The 18,071-nt window shown below is 45.6% G+C and overlaps 1 protein-coding gene across 7 annotated transcripts in view; it reads left to right on the top strand.

Annotated features, from left to right (window-relative positions):
- The window catches only part of LOC308569496 (sodium channel protein type 5 subunit alpha-like), a 223,573-nt gene that overhangs the window by 70,155 nt on the left and 135,347 nt on the right, over window positions 1–18,071 (top strand). For all 7 annotated transcript variants that reach the window (XM_081163454.1, XM_081163452.1, XM_081163453.1 and 4 more), the window contains exons 8-11: window positions 3,333–3,474; window positions 6,569–6,766; window positions 11,049–11,228; window positions 13,798–14,184. In XM_081163454.1, the coding sequence (XP_081019580.1) occupies window positions 3,333–3,474; window positions 6,569–6,766; window positions 11,049–11,228; window positions 13,798–14,184 (907 nt within the window). The remainder of the gene's footprint in view (window positions 1–3,332; window positions 3,475–6,568; window positions 6,767–11,048; window positions 11,229–13,797; window positions 14,185–18,071) is intronic.

The following is an 18,071-nucleotide window of genomic DNA, read 5'->3' as shown; positions in this document are numbered from 1 at the left end:
GTGGCTTCCGTATTGAGTTTCCCATTTTGAGGCTTCCGTACTGAGTTTTTGGTTTATGAATATTTCAGAACTTGAACAGTTTTCCGGAACTGATTACGTTCAAAAGCCGAGGTAGCACTGTGTATATTTAGAGTGGTACCTTGGTTCTCAAACTTAATCCGTTCCAGAATTCCATTCTAAAACCAAAGCGTTCCAAAACCAAGGCACGCTTTCCCATAGAAAGTAATGCGAAATGGATTAATGTGCTCCAGACTTTTAAAAACAACCCCTAAAACAGCAACTTAACATGAGTTTTGCTATCTAACGATACCATTGACTCATAAAATGAAAGCAATAAACAATGTGCTACAGTCACACAATCAATCAATCAGTAGCTGAACTGGGTTCCCCACAGTCACAAAAACAAAACAAAAAAGAGCCACAGAAACACAAAACAAATAGCAAAAACAGACAGACCTCAGCGTAACGCTCAAAACGGAAGTACGGCACTCAAATCGGAAGCATAACACTCAAAACGGAGCACGTTCGGCTTCTGAAAAATGTTCGCAAACCAGAACACTTCCGCGTTTGCAGTGTTTGGGTTCCAAGTTGTTTGAGTACCAAGGCATTTGAGATCCAAGCTACCACTGTAATCACAATTAACTAGCATTATATGCTTGGCACCTCCCTTCCTACAGTCAGGGACTACCCTGCACAGATATTCATTGTAATGAAATGTGGTACCTACACCTATGAAAGAGCACATTTAAAAAAGTAAACAATATGTGGATTTCATTCATGACAAGTCTGGCCCCTCAGGGTTGCCATCTTTTCTGTGGCAAGGCTCCTGGGCCTTTCACAGCTACAGGGCACACAAAAATGCAACAGGTGAAACTCCCACTGGCATGCCTGCATAGCTCAGTTGGTTAGAGTGTTGTGCTAATAATGCCATGGTTGCAGGTTCTGTCCCCGTATGGGACAGCTGCATGAATTCATGCATTGCAAGGCGTTGGACTACATGACTCTACAGTTCTACGATTCTAGGTTTTTGGCTTCTTGCCCGTTTTGCCACGGTTGAAAGTGCAGGAGTGCGGGAGGAGAATGGCAACCTGGAAACCTGTTTCTATGGGCACTAGAGAGGCCTTTGCCGTCTGCCTCTTCTGAAATTGTCAAGAAAGCTTGGTTGGCAAATCCCAAGGAAAGAAATGAAGCCACGGGGGCAACTTGAAGATGTAACACGAGAGCACCTTTGGCAACGGCATCCTAGCTATGGTTGCTATAGAAACCTTAATTGCCATTATCCTCTCTTGGACCCTCATTTTCATTTATAGATTGAGACCAAAGTAAATTTTATGTTCTATAGGATGGAAGCATCTTTCTTCCCCGGTTTCAGATGTATTGTTTCACCTCAAGTCTATAAATACGAGTAATTTAGAAGGAGAACGAGGCCTTAGAAAATTCTCCAGTGAACCTCAACGTTATTTTTAAAACCTCTTTAGGGAACTATTTCTGTTGTTGTTGTTGTTGCTGCCGCTGCAGCGTTTCATTAGGAAATCCCTATTAGCACATTAGAAAAAAAAAATTCAGGCACCTGTTAGATGCTCTGCAGAGGTAGAATTAAAGAAATGCTTTTTGCAGTTAGCACTAAAGCCCTCTTGGAATATGGTGTGTAACGCAAAAGAGAGAACCTATTTGTTAAGAGTAGCTAGCCATTGTTTCATCGGATTCTGGTGCCTGGAGGCAGGTGGAAGGGTAACTTAGCGGGTGGAGCTGGGCGGATTCAGGCAGGTAATGTGGCTAAGGATGCTTGAGAATTCGTTCTTTGCAAATTCCAGCGTCCTGTTGGGTCCATCACATTCTGTTCCTGTTTGTGAATCCCAGTCAGGTGCCACCAAAGAGCTCACAAACAGGGAAACTGCCGTCCCCTCCTGTTTGCCCCTTGTGGTACTCGGAGATACAGTGCGTCTCAACATGGAAGTTCCACTTCGCTATTACGGTTAATGGCTATTGAGGAACACCCTCCATGAATTTGTCTAATCCTTTTAAAAAGCCATCTCAGCTAATTATGTTTGCCTCATACAGTAGAGGTTGATATCAGAGATATACAATCTCTGTTGCTGATTTGACAAAAAAGCCTTTAAAAATAAATAAATGGCCATCCCGCATTGTTGAGTACAGCCTGATTGATGGGTGGGCAGATTGATGCTGTTAACTGTCCTTAATCAATAGCACTGTACTTTTTTATTGTGATTAATCGTATGGTGTCCTGTGGATGTTCTTCTGGAAAGATCCTAATGGAAAAAGTTCGCATTGGCACTCCTTGTATATCAGAAGATTTTGATAACGTGACAGGCTCGTTCCTTCCCCCATGGCGTATAAATTTTCCAGGGTATATTTGCTAGAAAATCCAAAAGCAGAGACTTGGCTACATCCTTTTGGGTTCTGTAAAAAAGAGCAACAGTTTTCCAGCTGTATTCCAGGTAACCTAGGGCTTTTGCAGAATCTTTTTGAGGGTTCCTCAGTGGGAACATGATTCCTGAAAGGCAGATTTCCCAGCCTCACACTTTTCGAAGCAGCAGGATAAGCAGAACACAATTAACCTTTGAAATTCATATTCTCCAGATTTTGCAGCACAGTTCTCCAGTCAAATATTGTGTACAAAAATTTATATATTAGGGCAAAGTGTGTATAAAAATGCATACATTTGAGAAAATAACATACAAGATCCATTATATTAGGGGATATGGCTTGCAAAAAAAATGTTGGGCGTTGGCATAAATTCTCACTAAAATGCCGATCAAATTTCATGACAAAAGACGTAGTCACAAATTGCTACAGAAATGTGGAGAACTGAGTTTAATATTGGGGAAATGAAAGAAATCAAAATGGGCGGATTCATATGTGACCTGAGTGATAATGTTCTAGGGGCCTTGGATAGAAAACAGATCACTAGTTGAGAGGCAGTAGAAAATGATGTGGTATCATGATAAGATGAAGCCATTGTTACATACATGTCAATTCAGAACTCTAGCAGGGGAGGGAGGAGCGATATCTTTTCTAGGACTGTCCAGACCATGGAACCTGGGGGTGGCAGGTTGGTTCAGGTGGCAGCATTTAGGGGACAAGGGAAGTCAGGAAGTCAGGAATTGTAGTTGCTGCAGCAAGACAGAGAGTTGTTGCCTCTGGCATGGAAGGATGAGTACCAGTTGCTACACAGTTTTGTGTGCCAGTCCTGTCCATTTTTTATTTATTAAAAAACCCCAAAACATTATTCAATGACTCCGTTGCCATCAAACTTCCAAACTGAGCTGAGAAAACTTCCCCTTTATTGCTTATTGCTTCTCTTCCTGCAGTTCATGTCCGGACAATTACATCTGTCTAAAGGCTGGTGACAATCCTGACTTTGGGTACACAAGCTTTGATACCTTTGGCTGGGCCTTCCTCTCCTTGTTTCGCCTCATGACGCAGGATTGCTGGGAACGCCTCTATCAACAGGTAGAAGACTGATTTGTCTGGTTGCTTTTGTTTCTGGATAACGTTCTCCTTTAACACATCACAGACTCTGTGGGCTTTCCATTTAGGAAAGGAGGAAACTTGTCTCCCAGGTACAAATTATTATTATTATGCTATTTATCACCCATCCTTCATACTAAGGTGGGTTAAAACAATTAACACACAATATAAAAAACAGTTTAAAGCAGCTTACAATCACAAAAATAAGGTGGGTCCTAAAAATATACACTCCAGGTGTCAAAAGCAGTGAGCCTTTAGCCTTTGCCAGAAGCTATATAATGAAGGTGCCACATTAACCTTCCACAGCTTAGGGGCCAACACAGAAAAGGCCCTCTCCTGGGTTGCAGTCTCCCCTTCAAGCTTATGAGGGTGGTAGAACAACCAAAAGAGCCCCCCCCCCCCCTGATCTTAACATCCTACAATCTGAAGGGAAGGAGACGGTTGTTTAGGTATTTGGAGCCTAAGTCGCTTATATCATGTCCTAGGAAAGTTGAGACTGGGGAAATACCTGGAGCAGGAAATTTTCTCCATTTCTGCCATACGAACAACGTCAAACTCAAATATGAATTTCCCGACGTAGTTTGAGGACTACATTTGTTGTTCCTTCAGTATCATTTCCCACAAGATAAATCCCATGGTATATGTTCTTTCCAGCCCTTTATTTTGACTTGTTGACTCAGTCATAACAAACATGAAACCATATTGTGTCGCTTCATCATAAGACTGGAAGATCAGGTGCATTTAAACCTATCTTATTAACCAGCCTGTAAATTAAATCTGAATTGTTAGCTGCAATGTGAACCCTTGAATATTTGAAGAATCGTTTGTTGACATGTGACATATAAAGTCATCATCTTTTTATAGTCCCCTTTATAAATTGAGAAGGAAAAGGCACAGTGGTGAACTCAGTCGGCTTTGTGTGTTTGTCAAGTCATGAATTGGCTCCATTACAGGGTCACAAGGTTGCAAGGGCTGCTGGTTTCCTGCAGTGTAACCCTACGTGGCTCGATGTGATTGTCACAACCACATAAGTGGAGACAGTCACGTGGAATTTTCCTATTTAATCAGCACCCACCTAGGATTAAGGGTGCCAGTTGGGTGAGAAAAACCCATTAACCCATATAGTAGGATTGTTCATGGGGAAATGGCTCTTTTTGAATATTAGCACAGGAAGCAGTCCATATGCCAGGCTTCACTGAACCTAAGGACCTCCATGCATACAGCTATTTCCCTATTTTATGCACTGGGGAATATTTTGCACACACAAAAGTGAGGCCTCAAGCATACGTGATAAATGGACCAGCTGCGAGAGCAGAAACAACAGAATAGAATAGAATAGAATAGAATAGAATAGAATAGAATAGAATAGAATAGAATAGAATAGAATAGAATTTATTATTTATACCCCGCCCATCTGGCTGGGTTTCCCCAGCCACTCTTGGCAGCTTCCAACAAAGTATTAGAATACAGTACAGTGGTACCTCGGGTTACATACGCTTCAGGTTACATACGCTTCAGGTTACAGACTCCGCTAACCCAGAAATAGTGCTTCAGGTTAAGAACTTTGCTTCAGGATAAGAACAGAAATCAGGCTCCTGCGGCGCGGTGGCAGCCGGAGTCCCCATTAACTAAAGTGGTGCTTCAGGTTAAGAACAGTTTCAGGTTAAGAACGGACCTCCGGAACGAATTAAGTACTTAACCCAAGGTACCACTGTACAGTAGTCTGTTAAACATTAAAATCTCCCCTAAACAGGGCTGCCTTCAGATGTCTTCTAAAAATCTGGTAGTTGTTCTTCTCTTTGACATCTGGTGGGAGGGCATTCCACATGCCTTCTTTCACACCCATGGAGTTCCATGTACATACCAGAGCTCTGCAAAATGTAAAGTTGTGACAACAATAGATACACTGATTCATGAGAGCAGTTTAGTGTACACCGCTGGCAAGTCTTGGGCACATCAGTGTTAAATTCCCTTGTGAGCATTGCCATGCCTAAGTGAGAGGCCCCACCTCTGCGAGAGCATCTGCTTTGCACACAGAACATGGCTTGGAAAGATCCATGGCTGAAATCCTGGCTAGCTTCTACTAGCCATTGTAGACAATATTGACCTATATGGACTGATGGCCTAACTCGGTGCAAGTGAATTAGTGGCCAACGTTCAGACCATGCTGCCTTCACCGATACCTGCCAGTGATTGATGCTTTGTAAGCAGAGGCTAAGTGGATTTGCTTGTAAATAAACGTTCGTGTTCCTGTGGAAATAATAATTTCACTTCCTCAGTTTTATCCGTGTCTTACTGTTCTTTTGTTTCAATAAAATATTTTTAGGCTGCCTGTTTGAAAAAAAGTTTTCTGGTTGGCTTGCTAGAAACATTAAAACAAGAAAATATACAAACCTGTAAAAATAAATGCAATTCTGCCTGTGCAGCTGACATTCACTTCAGAAAGCTTTAAACAAGCAAAGTGGCTGGGTTGTTAGTAGTGACATGTGATTCTATAACCAGGAACCGATCCCTAAGGCAGGGGTGATGGAACTCCAAGCTTGCGGGGTCTGCTTTGTATTTTCTTAGACCACTAAGGCCCACCAGAGAATCATGGGATTGTAGAGTTGGAAGGAACCATGAGAGACATCTTGCAATTGTCTGACGTGGGGCTCGAACCCACAGCCCTGAGGTTAAGAGCCTCATGCTCTACTGACTGAGCTATCCCAGCCAAGTGCAAAATATTGGCTTAGAAAGAGAGGCAGGCATAGAATTCATCAAGAGGACACACTGGAGTGCCTTTCAGCTCAGGACGCTACCAGAACTGAGCTACAGTGTTTTGCTCCTCCTGACTTGCCATATAATGAACTTCCTGAGCCAATCAGGCTAAGGAGGACCAATACATTGCATGGACTCTTGACCTATCACAAGAACAGAAATGAAACACTGCTTGACCCTCCCACCAACCAAGCCTTCTTCATTTCAGCAGCCTTATCTGAGAATGCGGGAAGAGTTGCTTTTGATAAACACAAAGGTTCAAACTAGCAATTCATTTTAATAATGAACTCCCCCGCCCTTCTCTCTTGGTCTTATTCAGACGCTTAGATCTGCTGGCAAGATCTACATGCTGTTTTTCATGCTGGTCATCTTTCTGGGCTCCTTTTACCTGATCAACTTGATCTTGGCTGTGGTGGCCATGGCGTACGAAGAGCAGAACCAGGCCACCATTGCTGAAATGGAAGCGAAGGAGAGGAAGTTTCAAGAAGCCATGGAGGCTCTCAAGAAAGAGCAGGAGGTCTGTAATCATTCCAGGGGGTGGTCTTGGAGGAGCCCATGTGGTGGTGTGTTCCCTTCATCTTTCTTTTGACAGATGAGTTACGTAATTTGCAAAATCACGTAGTTCCAATCCTTCCCAGTGTGGTGTAGTAGTTCAGAGCGGTGGACTCGTAATCTGGGGAACCGGGTTCGCGTCTCCGCTCCTCCACATGCAGCTGCTGGGTGACCTTGGGCTGGTCAAACTTCTCTGAAGTCTCTCAGCCACACTCACCTCACAGAGTGTTTGTTGTGGGGGAGGAAGGGAAAGGAGAATGTTAGCCGCTTTGAGACTCCTTTGAGTAGTGATAAAGTGGGAAATCAAATCCAAACTCTTCTTCTTCTTCTGCCCCTTCATTCAGCCCCTCCTCCCAGTCTTCTCCTCTGACCTCTCCCACCACCAACGCCCAGGCTCTGAGCCTTCCTCCTCTGGGGTTTCCCTTTGGGGTACCCCGGTTGGCACCTCCCACCACTCCTTGCCATCCAGCCTGCCCCTGACAGCACTCTCCCACATGCAGGCCTCGCTCTCAGCCATTCCCACCAACCTTACCCACAATAACATAGTTAATTCCCAGCCGACCGCTTGTCACAAAGCAAAGTCTGATCTACAAAGAATCCCTGGCAGCATTAAACGTAATTTACAGCTATTAACCCACCTCCACCTGAAGCAATACAAAGCTGTACACACAACAACATAAAGCATGCCTCCCACCCAGATTGGGCCTTTCTCTCTTTCTGACAGTTCAGTCTCTCAGCCTGAGTGGTATTGAGCATCTTTATAACATGCACAAACCTCACAACCCAGACTCCCTCACCCTGGGCTTTCTTTCCTATCTGTGTGCAAAATATGTCGCCGGTGGAAGCGGCTCTCAGCATCCCACTACGATGCCATGTGTTAATTGGCAGTGTGTGTGAGTGTGTTTGTGTGGAACACAATCGGAAAGAGCCAGTTGGTTTATTATTATCATCATCTTTAAAGATATTCCCATGCTCAATGGAAGGAAATTAATGGCTCTTCATTCAATATTTGCTGCCCTCACCATTAGTTCAAGTTAATTAGCATTCTTTTTAGATTTGCTGTATTGATCTTGCAACTTCAAACAGCCATTAGTATCCCATTATTCAACAAGTGGAATAATAGACGGGGGGTCAGCTGTTTAAACACTGCCAATGCTCTTCTTGTGCAAATAAAGAGGCTCACTAACTGTAGGCCAGGAGCACCGCTGCTGGGTATAATACTACAATGGGCCTGATTAGCATGAATGAAGCTGGCGTCAATTGTTGTGGGGTGGTTTGCCGTTTGTTCCTGTGGCTGCTGTGGGTGGCTGTTAATTAAATCTGATTTCTCTCGGGGGGGGGCGGGGGGCAGAATCCCTCAAACCTTGGAGGTGAGAACATATTCAGTGGATCAGATCATCTTTCTGAAGATGCAACTGTCCTGAAGACCCAGTTTGTGGTATTATGAGGTACAGTCATACCTCGTGTTGCATTTGCTTCAGGTTGAGTGTTTTCAGGTTGCGTCCTGCGGTGACCCAGAAGTACCAGAAAGGGTTACCTCCGGGTTTCACCACTCGTGCATGCGCAGACGATCAAAATGACGTCACACGTATGCACAGAAATGGCGAATCGTGACCCGCAGACGCGGGTTGCGTTCTGCTCATGTTGCGAACGGGGCTCCGGAACAGATGCCGTTCGCAACCAGAGGTACCACTGTACAGTGGACGCTCGGGTTGCGAACGTGATTCCTGCAGGATGCACGTTTGCAACCCGCATCTGCGCGTCTGCGCACACGCGGGTTGCGATTCGGCACTTCTGTGCATGCCTGACCGCCGAAACCCGGAAGTAACCCGTTCTGGTACTTCCGGGTTTTGGTGGTCCGCAACCTGAAAAAACGCAACCTGAAGCAGCTGTAACCTGAAGTATGGCTGTACAGTGGTGCCTCGCAAGACGAAAAGAATCTGTCCTGTGATTCTCTTCGTCTAGCGGTTTTTTCGTCTTGCGAAGCAAGCCCATTGACGGATTAGCGGATTAGCGCTATTAGCGCTATTAGCGGCTTTTAGCGGCTTATCTGCTGATCGGATCAGCTGATAAGCGGCTTAGCGGCTTAGAAAAAGGGGGGGAGGGAAAAAAACCAGCAGGAACTCGCAAGACATTGTCGTCTTGCGAAGCAAGCCCATAGGAAATTTGTTTTGCGAAGCACCTCCAAAACGGAAAACTCTTTCGTCTAGCGAGTTTTCCGTCTTGCGAGGCATTCGTCTTGCGGGGCACCACTGTATAGCCCTTTTGAGACTATTACCACTTCATACTTCAAATGAGTGATTTGAATGTTGCACCACCTTAATTTTGATATCAGTTTGGGGGTGGGGGGTCATTCTAGATGTAACCCTGATACCCTTCCAGTTCTCAGGATCCTGTATCTGTGGGTAGAATATATAAGAGCAAGCTTGCCAAGCCAGGTTCTTTTGCCAAGGTAATGTGTTTGGGCTGGCTAATTAAGTACCGCAATTCGGCATAACCAAAGAGCTGCGTTAAACCTGGATTCAAATCCCTGCTTAGCTGTAAAGCTCATGGGCGAATTTTGGCAACCTCTTGGCCTGACCTCAACACACAGGATTGTTGTAAAGATGAAATTGCAGTGAACGTGATGTTTAGGGTGGTGGGTGATCATCACTCTGAGCTCCTTGCAAGAAGGATGTAATAGGAAAATAAAAATAGGTCCCCCTCAACAACAGACAAGAGGGTACAGTCCAGAATGGTGCAATCTCTGTCTCCCACCTCATTTTACATAATGGGAACATTGGTGTGTGACTGAGTGGGGGGCAGGGGGAGGGATATGACACAGTTAAGGATGCAGTGCTGACCTCTAGCCCAAATGCGCATTTTATTGTCCTTTTCCTAGTTATTGGCTTCCTTTTTCATGATTATCGCGAGGTGGAGGAGTTGGTTTCGTTTCCAGGCTGAGTTGTAGCAGCAGCATTATTATTATTTTTACTCTCTCTCTCCCTCCCCCACCTAATTTGGCTTCTGCTCCATTTCTAGCACCTCTTGGTGTTATCAGACTTTTCCTGCAGCGATTTCTCCAGATAGCTGGCGCAGAGGGCATGCTGTCCAGGCATGCAGAGGAGAAAAGTCTATCTTATCTGTGTATTATGTACGTGTGGGCTGGCGTGTGTGTGTGTGTGTGTGTGTGTGTGTGCTTTAAGCCCATGGTTTGTGTTTATCGCTCTGGATCCCTGGTCACAGCAGGTTCTGTCACTTTGCAGGATAAGATTTTGCTCGCAAAAAAAGAAAAAGAAAAATCTGTATCAGCAGAAATAACACGGGCTGTTGCTTCTGCTTTCTTGGGAGAAGCAGAGATTTCCCAGAAAGTCCAACTCCATTGCCCTCGTGGTAGAGAGCTTTGCCTGTGCTCAAATGCCTCAACATTATCAATGTTGGCTCTAGACTCTTGAACATGTTTTTTTTTGGGGGGGGCAGTCTGCAATGCCTCACACTTGGGAATCATGGCAGTAGATGATGGGATGGAGTCAGGATTCAAGTTCCGGCCAAGACACAGGTTTTTTGAGTGCCCTTGGTCATAGTACCACTTCACCCAGTTCAGACCATTATTGGGCCAGTGTGGGCCGGTTGTGTTGTCAATGAACTTTGCAACTCTCACTGAATTTCAAATTGAAAACTCAGCTCAAAACTAAATTAGGTTTCATCTTTAATATGTAGGGAAACGTTTTCTAAGCACTATTGTGATTTAAGGATTCTGTGAAACCCACTGTGGGGGGGGGGGGGAATCACCAGCATGTTGAATCGTGTTTAGTTTTCTTCAAGTTTTGCTAGGCGAGGAATGCTGAAATTAGTTTGAACGAGGCTAACACTATAAGTTAAAGATCTCCCTCCCTCTCTCTCTGCTATATATATAAAGTGTTATATGCTTTCGTAGATTTTCACGGGTACAGGAATGCAGGTTTTGGTGTCTTCGGGTGTCTTCCCGTGTAAGAGTTGGGGTGTCTAGGCGACGTTTCGACGAGGTCTCACTCGTCATCTTCAGGCTGGTGCTTTCGGCTTCTTGTTACTAGAACAGAGCTCTGTTCTAGTAACAAGAAGCCGAAAGCACCAGCCTGAAGATGACGAGTGAGACCTCGTCGAAACGTCGCCTAGACACCCCAACTCTTACACGGGAAGACACCCGAAGACACCAAAACCTGCAAAGTGTTATATAAATATAGTTTTAAAGGTAGCATATTTCTGTTTTGTTCCTCTGCCCCTTCCAGGCATTAGCCCGAGGAATTGATTCGATGTCACTTAGCTCATTTGAAATGTCACCTTTGGCATCGAAAAATTCCAAGGAACGAAGAAGTCGGAGAAGAAAGAAGAAATCCTCAGCGGGAGAAGAGGATGGGGAAGATCAGAAAGGTCCAAAATCTGAATCGGAGGATGGTCAGCAGAGGACGGTTAGTCTTTCTAGGGGTAAAACTAGGCCTTATTTCACCCAAGTCAAAGACCCAGTTTGGCACCCCCTCCCCCCACAGGCTGGGAGCCTCAATGGTGCCCCTCTGGAGGCTTCACCTGGGGCAAAAAAATCCTGGCTAGCCCCCTTCCCCCATAGCTACAGCTCTGAGTCTTTCCCAAAAGTGGCAATGAAGGGGAAACTCCTCTCGAAAAGGAATCACTCATCATGGAGATAGGAAAGGATTTCCCTCCAGGCTGGATCAGTACAAGGATTGCCAGCCTTTCTAGGCCTGTGAGCATGTTTGGGTTTTTCAGCATGCCCCCCCCCTTTGGATCTGCTTACTTTAATCCTTGACCTCCAGGAGAAGGACTTTGTCACATACAGTACAGTGGTGCCCCGCAAGACGAATGCCTCGCAAGATGGAAAACTCGCTAGACGAAAGAGTTTTCCGTTTTGGAGGTGCTTCACAAAACAAATCTCCTATGGGCTTGCTTCGCAAGACGAAAATGTCTTGCGAGTTCCTGCGGGTTTTTTCCCCTCCCCCCCTTTTTCTAAGCCGCTAAGCCGCTTATCAGGTGATCCGATAAGCCGATAAAAGCCGCTAATAGCGCTAATCCGCTAATCCGTCAATGGGCTTGCTTCGCAAGATGAAAAAACCGCTAGACGAAGAGAATCACAGAATGGATTCTTTTCGTCTTGCGAGGCACCACTGTATCAGGAATGGAAAAGACCATTGTCTGCCCGGGGCCCTGAACAGCTGCTTCCACCCACAGGAGACTGTACAGTGGTACTTCGGGTTAAGAACTTAATTCGTTCTGGAGGTCTGTTCTTAACCTGAAACTGTTCTTAACCTGAAGCACCACTTTAGCTAATGGGGCCTCCCGCTGCTGCTATGCCGCCAGAGCACGATTTCTGTTCTCATCCTGAAGCAAAGTTCTTAACCCGAGGTAATATTTCTGGGTTAGCGGAGTCTGTAACCTGAAGCGTAGGTAACCCGAGGTACCACTGTACTAGGTGAGATGGATTAGTGGTGTGATTCAGGATCAGGCCACGTTCCTGTGTTCATATCCACAGTCCCATAAGATGAACCTGTGTGGTATAGATAGCGCTGTGAGACAAGCAGAAAAAAGAAGAAAAATCGCCATGCTCTGACGTGTCATAAAGACCACTGTCCCAGCGAGTTTTAGAAACTCCCCTTGCTGCGTATCCATCTCTTTCCCCAGGTGTTCCAATTTTCTGAACTGGACAAATTAACAGAGGCAGTATGTGTAAAATATCCAGATTCTTGGCTGTTAGTGGAGTTAGCACTAAAATCGATCGGCATGCTGAAAGCCCTGCAAATGTTGGACATAAATTTGATAAATAAGCAACACACGCACACGACTTTGAAAATGCACCCAGAACTACTGCTCTGTCTGTGATATATGAATGGGTTTTTTTCCCCCCACTGTGTTTATTTTTCGAGAGCCTTCATTCTTGTTGCTTAATTGAGTGGGTTGCCTCACTAATTACAAGGTTGTTAAAGCCAAAGCGGCTGCGTGAGCTGCTCTGCTCTGCTCTGAATGGGTTTTTGGCATGCTGAATGCAAAAAAAGAGAAAGGAAAAAAGAGTCAGGCTGGACGTGAAACAAAGCAGCACGTTTCTCAGCATGTTCCTCCGACTGATGAGTCGTCTTTTTCATTCTGCATCCAGCAATTTGTCATCTAAGCAAAGAACACGACAAGGAGCAGGGCTTACAGTGGGCATTTCCTTTGCGAATGGGTCCTCAGCACCTTTTGAAAGGGGTGAGGACAAGTTGTCTTAGTGCAGATCAGTTCTGACCCACCCCCGTTCCCCAATCGTACTGGCAAAAGGAGTGAGAACCAGATTCTTTGCCCCTTAACAACCAGAAAGATTGACTTCTGCTTCTATGTCATCCTTCTGTTTCATTCCCTTCCCCCTCTTACTTCATTGCATCATGGGACCAGTTCACGCAGTTGTGTTGGCCACTAAATTTTCACCAACTATTCCATGCATACCTGCAGATGTGGAAGTAAAACAGCGCCTGTTGCCTTATTAGAGAAGAGCCAAAGTTTCTCTGAGACAATGCCTGTGGTTTTTATTTTATTTTTTCGTCAACACCCCCACCCCCCGTTTCCCTACCCTGGGTATTCTTTAATGTCCCCTTGTGTCAATTAGTCTTGACTCCCAACAGGATGTTTTCAAACCTGATTACATGCAGAGGATGGGGAGATGAGGGAAGCCCCCCCCCCCATGTTCTACGTTTGACCTACTGGCTGGGAATTGCCCACCCTTTTGTTCTAAACCAGTGGTTCTCAACCTGTGGGTCCCCAGATGTTGTTGGACTACAACTCCCATCATTCCTAGCCAGCATGACCAGTGCTCAGGGATGATGGGAGTTGTGGTCCAACAACATGTGGGGACCCACAGGTTGAGAACCACTGTTCCAAACTATAGCGGTAGAATTAGACACCCTCTCTGACTCTATGTAAATGCGTAGTAACATTCGTTCCTTTCTACTCCACCCCTTGTATTTCTTTCCTTCCTCCGCCCTCTTTGGCTCCTTCAAGACTGTGCTGGGTTTTACTTCTGGGTCCATGGAAAACTCCGTGAAGCGCAAGGCCAGCCACGGGAGCGTCTTCAGCTTCCGGCTGCGCAGCAGGGACCTTGGCTCGGAGGCGGACTTCGCCGATGATGATATCAGCACCGTCGGGGAGAGCGAGAGCCAGCGTGGGTCGCTGCTGGTCCCCAGGAGCGGGAGGCGGCTGAGCGTGCAGAGCCAAACCAGCCACAGCTCTCCAAACTACACGCAAAATGGCAAGAGGAACAGCTCGGTGGATTGCAATGGTGTGGTTTCACTGATTGGAGGAGGAGGAGGAGGAAGCGCGGACCCAACGACTCCGACAGACGTGCTGTTGCCACCAGTTATTATGGAGAAACCTGGAACAGGTGACACGGTGGGTCTACTTATTATTGTATGTTGTGTTCAGATTTTCTTTGTCATCCAGTTGCTGTGTTGCAACTGCTTGTCACGCTGGCAGCAAAAAACCCCAGGAAGTTTCTGAAACCTTTGGTGGGACACCATCCATGGCTGCTAAGGTGTATTAAGCTTGATGGACCAAAATATGTCAGCAATTAAGATGCAGTCCTGGGCAATGTGTTACTGCAGCTACTAGGGGTTGAAAGTGAGAATTCCAATGGCCTAGTATCCCCAAACACACAGCTCTGTTGCAATGGGCCCTAGGCCCTTAGAGTAGCATAAGCCAATATGGTGTTTTCCAGATGTTGTTGGACTCCATCAGCCCTAACTAGCATGGTCAGTAGTCAGGGATCATGGGAAATGTAGTTAGCCCAACAACAACATCTCAAGGGCGTCATATTGGTTGCCCTTGCCTTAGAGATATTTGTGAGCTTGGCTAGGATGACTTGGGGATTAGTGGCTGCCTATGCTAAAAAAAATTCTGAAGCTTACACTTGAAGTGGCAGCTCTGAGGGCCAAGGATGCAACATCCAGTTAAAATAAAGTCCCTCTTAGCATCCTTTTATCCAGGGTACCTTCTGTCAGGAGCCCGTCCTACTCTGGAGTAGGACCCTGGTAGAGACACATGCCCGACTGGCATGTTCTCTCCCTCCTGGTCGATCGTTCAGGAGCTTCAAAAGCTTTCTTCAGCCTGAACATCACAGCGACTGATGCCAACAGACATCAGCACACTTAGGGATCAGCAGAGTTTGCGCAGAACTCAGTAGCTCAGCATTTGGCTAATCTACATTTATTTACATATAAAACACTCGGAGCATTCTGACTTAGCTCCTTCCTCTTTCTCATCAGACAGCAAAAGAGAAAGAACAAAGGACAATAGTCCCACTTCACGGAACACAGTAACAAAACATCCTGTCTCCATCACTTCCCACTCTGTGGAGTCGAAACATACACCGTCATGTGATAGACAACAATCCCATGACTGCAGTCACGGAGCAGGAATCTTAACACCTTCTGCTTGTCTTCCCTGGCGTTTCCTCTCTTACTTTGCTTTTGGTTCTGTTCCATCCTTCAGCTGATCTTGCCAAAGTTTAGCTTCCGAGCTCTGATCTTATAATGCCTTGACAGGCTCTGTCCAGATTGATATTGAGTGTTCCAGAATTTCTTTCTTCTTGGGGGCTAGGGCTGGGGCTGGCATTGAGAAAATTATTACTTATAAGTTCCATCAGGATTGTGAGCTACTTCTAGTTATTCTGTTGCAGTTGCTGTTATTTAAGAAAAACTTGGTGTTTATATAAACTTCATTGGAAGTGCATCAAAATTAAAGCGCTCATGCTCTGTGTCTGTCAGGTTCCATATTGACTTATAGCACTCATGTCAGGCCTGGGACTTGGCTCTGTAGCTGGATGCAATGGATCCTTAGTCTGACACAAACAGGTGATGGCCAAATGGTCCAGAGGCAAGAGATGTGGTCAGGGTTGGCCTGGAGTTCATGTACTGGGCTAGGCAGACAGGAATCAAGAGCTGGAGTCAGGAGACATGGCCATGGGTGGACTGAGGTCAGATACCAGATCTAGCAGGCAAGTCCCTGAATTTCTGTTGCTACTCAATGCAATGAATTATTGAGGAGTTGGCTTAGAAGGAGGTCTTACAAGCCTTGGTGGGCTCCGTTGGCATGTTAGCTCAACAGGGATCAACTGATGGACCAGTACTGAAGCCTAGGGGCACCTGTAGTTCTCAGAGCCCAAGCTGACTGAGGGACTAAGGCAGCCTTTCCCAACCTGGTGCCCTCCAGATTTCTTGAACTGCAACTCCCAACAGACCTAGTCATCATGGCCAAGGGTCAGAGACTGAAGGAGTTGTATTCCCAAACATCTGCAAAAGGCTGGATTAGAGCCTGCTGGCAACTCCCTCTGTCTGTGAAGTTTGCTAACAACTTATGAGCCATCCTTTATTTATTTGTAAACTCATTAACACAGTTTCTGAACCATATCTGAAGAATGCAAGCAGCTTAGCGATGGCAATGACAGTTCTTCAGTTTGCTCATTTACTGCTGCTGTTCCTGAAAGCTGAGAGTGCTGCTCTCGACTCCCACTTCAGTCAGCAGGAGATGAGAACACTCAGCCTTCCCAAAGAGGTATATTGGTCTAAATCTTGCAGAAGCTGATGGGAAACTTCCTGCTACTTTTCACATCAGCCCTATCCATTCCAGACCTTGAAACTATTGCTTCTCCCCTGGTGCTACTTTCTGTAGCATCCCCCCCCTTTTTTTTACAAATGTCTGTTGAAAATTGGAGTGGGCAGCCAGCAGAAAACACTCTTGGCACCTCTGTGGTCGTCTAGGAAATTTCACCGGGGCACTATAGCAACGGATGCTCACTTTGGTGATGCAGAAGGAAGGGTGTTCTTGCTTCTACGAAGCATGTTTGGAATCTAATCTATTGAGGCCGTGTGAAATGAGCTAAGAGCTGCAAGCTTGTGACTTTGTACAGTTACTCTTTTTGGAAAGATTCAAATAACCCTACTAAAAAAAGGAACACATGAGTGTGGTTCAGTGTTGTAGCAGTTGTGGTTGAATTGTTTTTAAGGACTTTCTTCCACACTGGGCGAGCTCTCCAGATGTTATTTGATTACATTGTCTATCGAGGAGTAGTGAACATAGTGCTCTCCAGATGTTGTGGACTAGAACTCCCATCACCCTTTGCGATTGTCCCTGCTGGCTAAGGCTGATGGAATTCACAGCCTCATTTGCTGCCCTTGATCTTCATTCTACCCACATCAGTTTCATACTAGTTGAACCATCATGACTTTATATCACTTGAACCGTCATGACGTTCTCCAAAGAATTATGGGAATTGCAGTGTAGGTAAGAGTGCTAAGAATTCTCTGTTGGGGATCTCTAGAGCTCCCAGGGATCCCTGTAGAGGGCATTTTATTCATGTTGTTGTTTAGTCGTGTCTGACTCTTCGTGACCCCATGGACCAGAGCACACCAGGCACTCCTGTCTTCCACTGCCTCCCGCAGTTTGGTCAAACTCATGCTGGTAGCTTCGAGAACACTGTCCCATCATCTCATCCTCTGTCGTCCCCTTCTCTTTGTGCCCTCCATCTTTCCCAACATCAGGGTCTTTTCCAGGGAGTCTTCTCTTCTCATGAGGTGGCCAAAGTGTTGGAGCCTCAGCTTCAGGATCTGTCCTTCCAGTGAGCACTCAGGGCTGATTTCCTTAAGAATGGATAGGTTTGATCTTCTTGCAGTCCATGGGACTCTCAAGAGTCTCCTCCAGCACCATTATTCATAATTTTATTCATAGAATCATAGAAATGCAGAGTTGGAAGGGACCATGAGAGTCATCTAGTCCAACCTCATGCAATGCAGGAAACTTTCACCCAACATGGAGCTTGAACCCATGACCTCGCGATTAAGTCTCATGCTCTACTGACTGAGCTATCTTGAATATTTGGAAGCAACATTTTCACCACAAAGATTCTAGACTGCTGCGGCTGTTTGAGTTCTGGGAAGTGATTTCATAGACTTTTCTCGGGCGAAGTTGGATGATTGTCGTCTTGGCATGAGTCTTGGCAAATTCTGTGATTAGATGATTAGAATAAGCTCCAGTTCTTGTTGGAAATGTTCTACTGCATGTAGAGCACATACAACTGGAAGCATTGGATAGTTGCATGGGAGTGTTAAGAGAAGGGTAATTTCCACCTGGGACTTAACAAGGACAGCCTTGGCACTTTTGTCGCCTGAAGCAAAACAATGCCACTAGCCTCACTCCCACAGCCGATCCTCTTATTTCTGCAGTGCGAAGGTGCTCCATTTTGTTCTGCTCTCTCGGCAAAGGAGGCCATGACAAGCCTAGAA

Source organism: Podarcis bocagei (assembly GCF_964188305.1).
Source record: "Podarcis bocagei genome assembly, chromosome: 12".
Lineage (NCBI taxonomy): Eukaryota > Metazoa > Chordata > Lepidosauria > Squamata > Lacertidae > Podarcis > Podarcis bocagei.
Note: the sequence above shows the minus strand (reverse complement) of the source record. Positions and strands in the feature narration are given on the sequence as shown.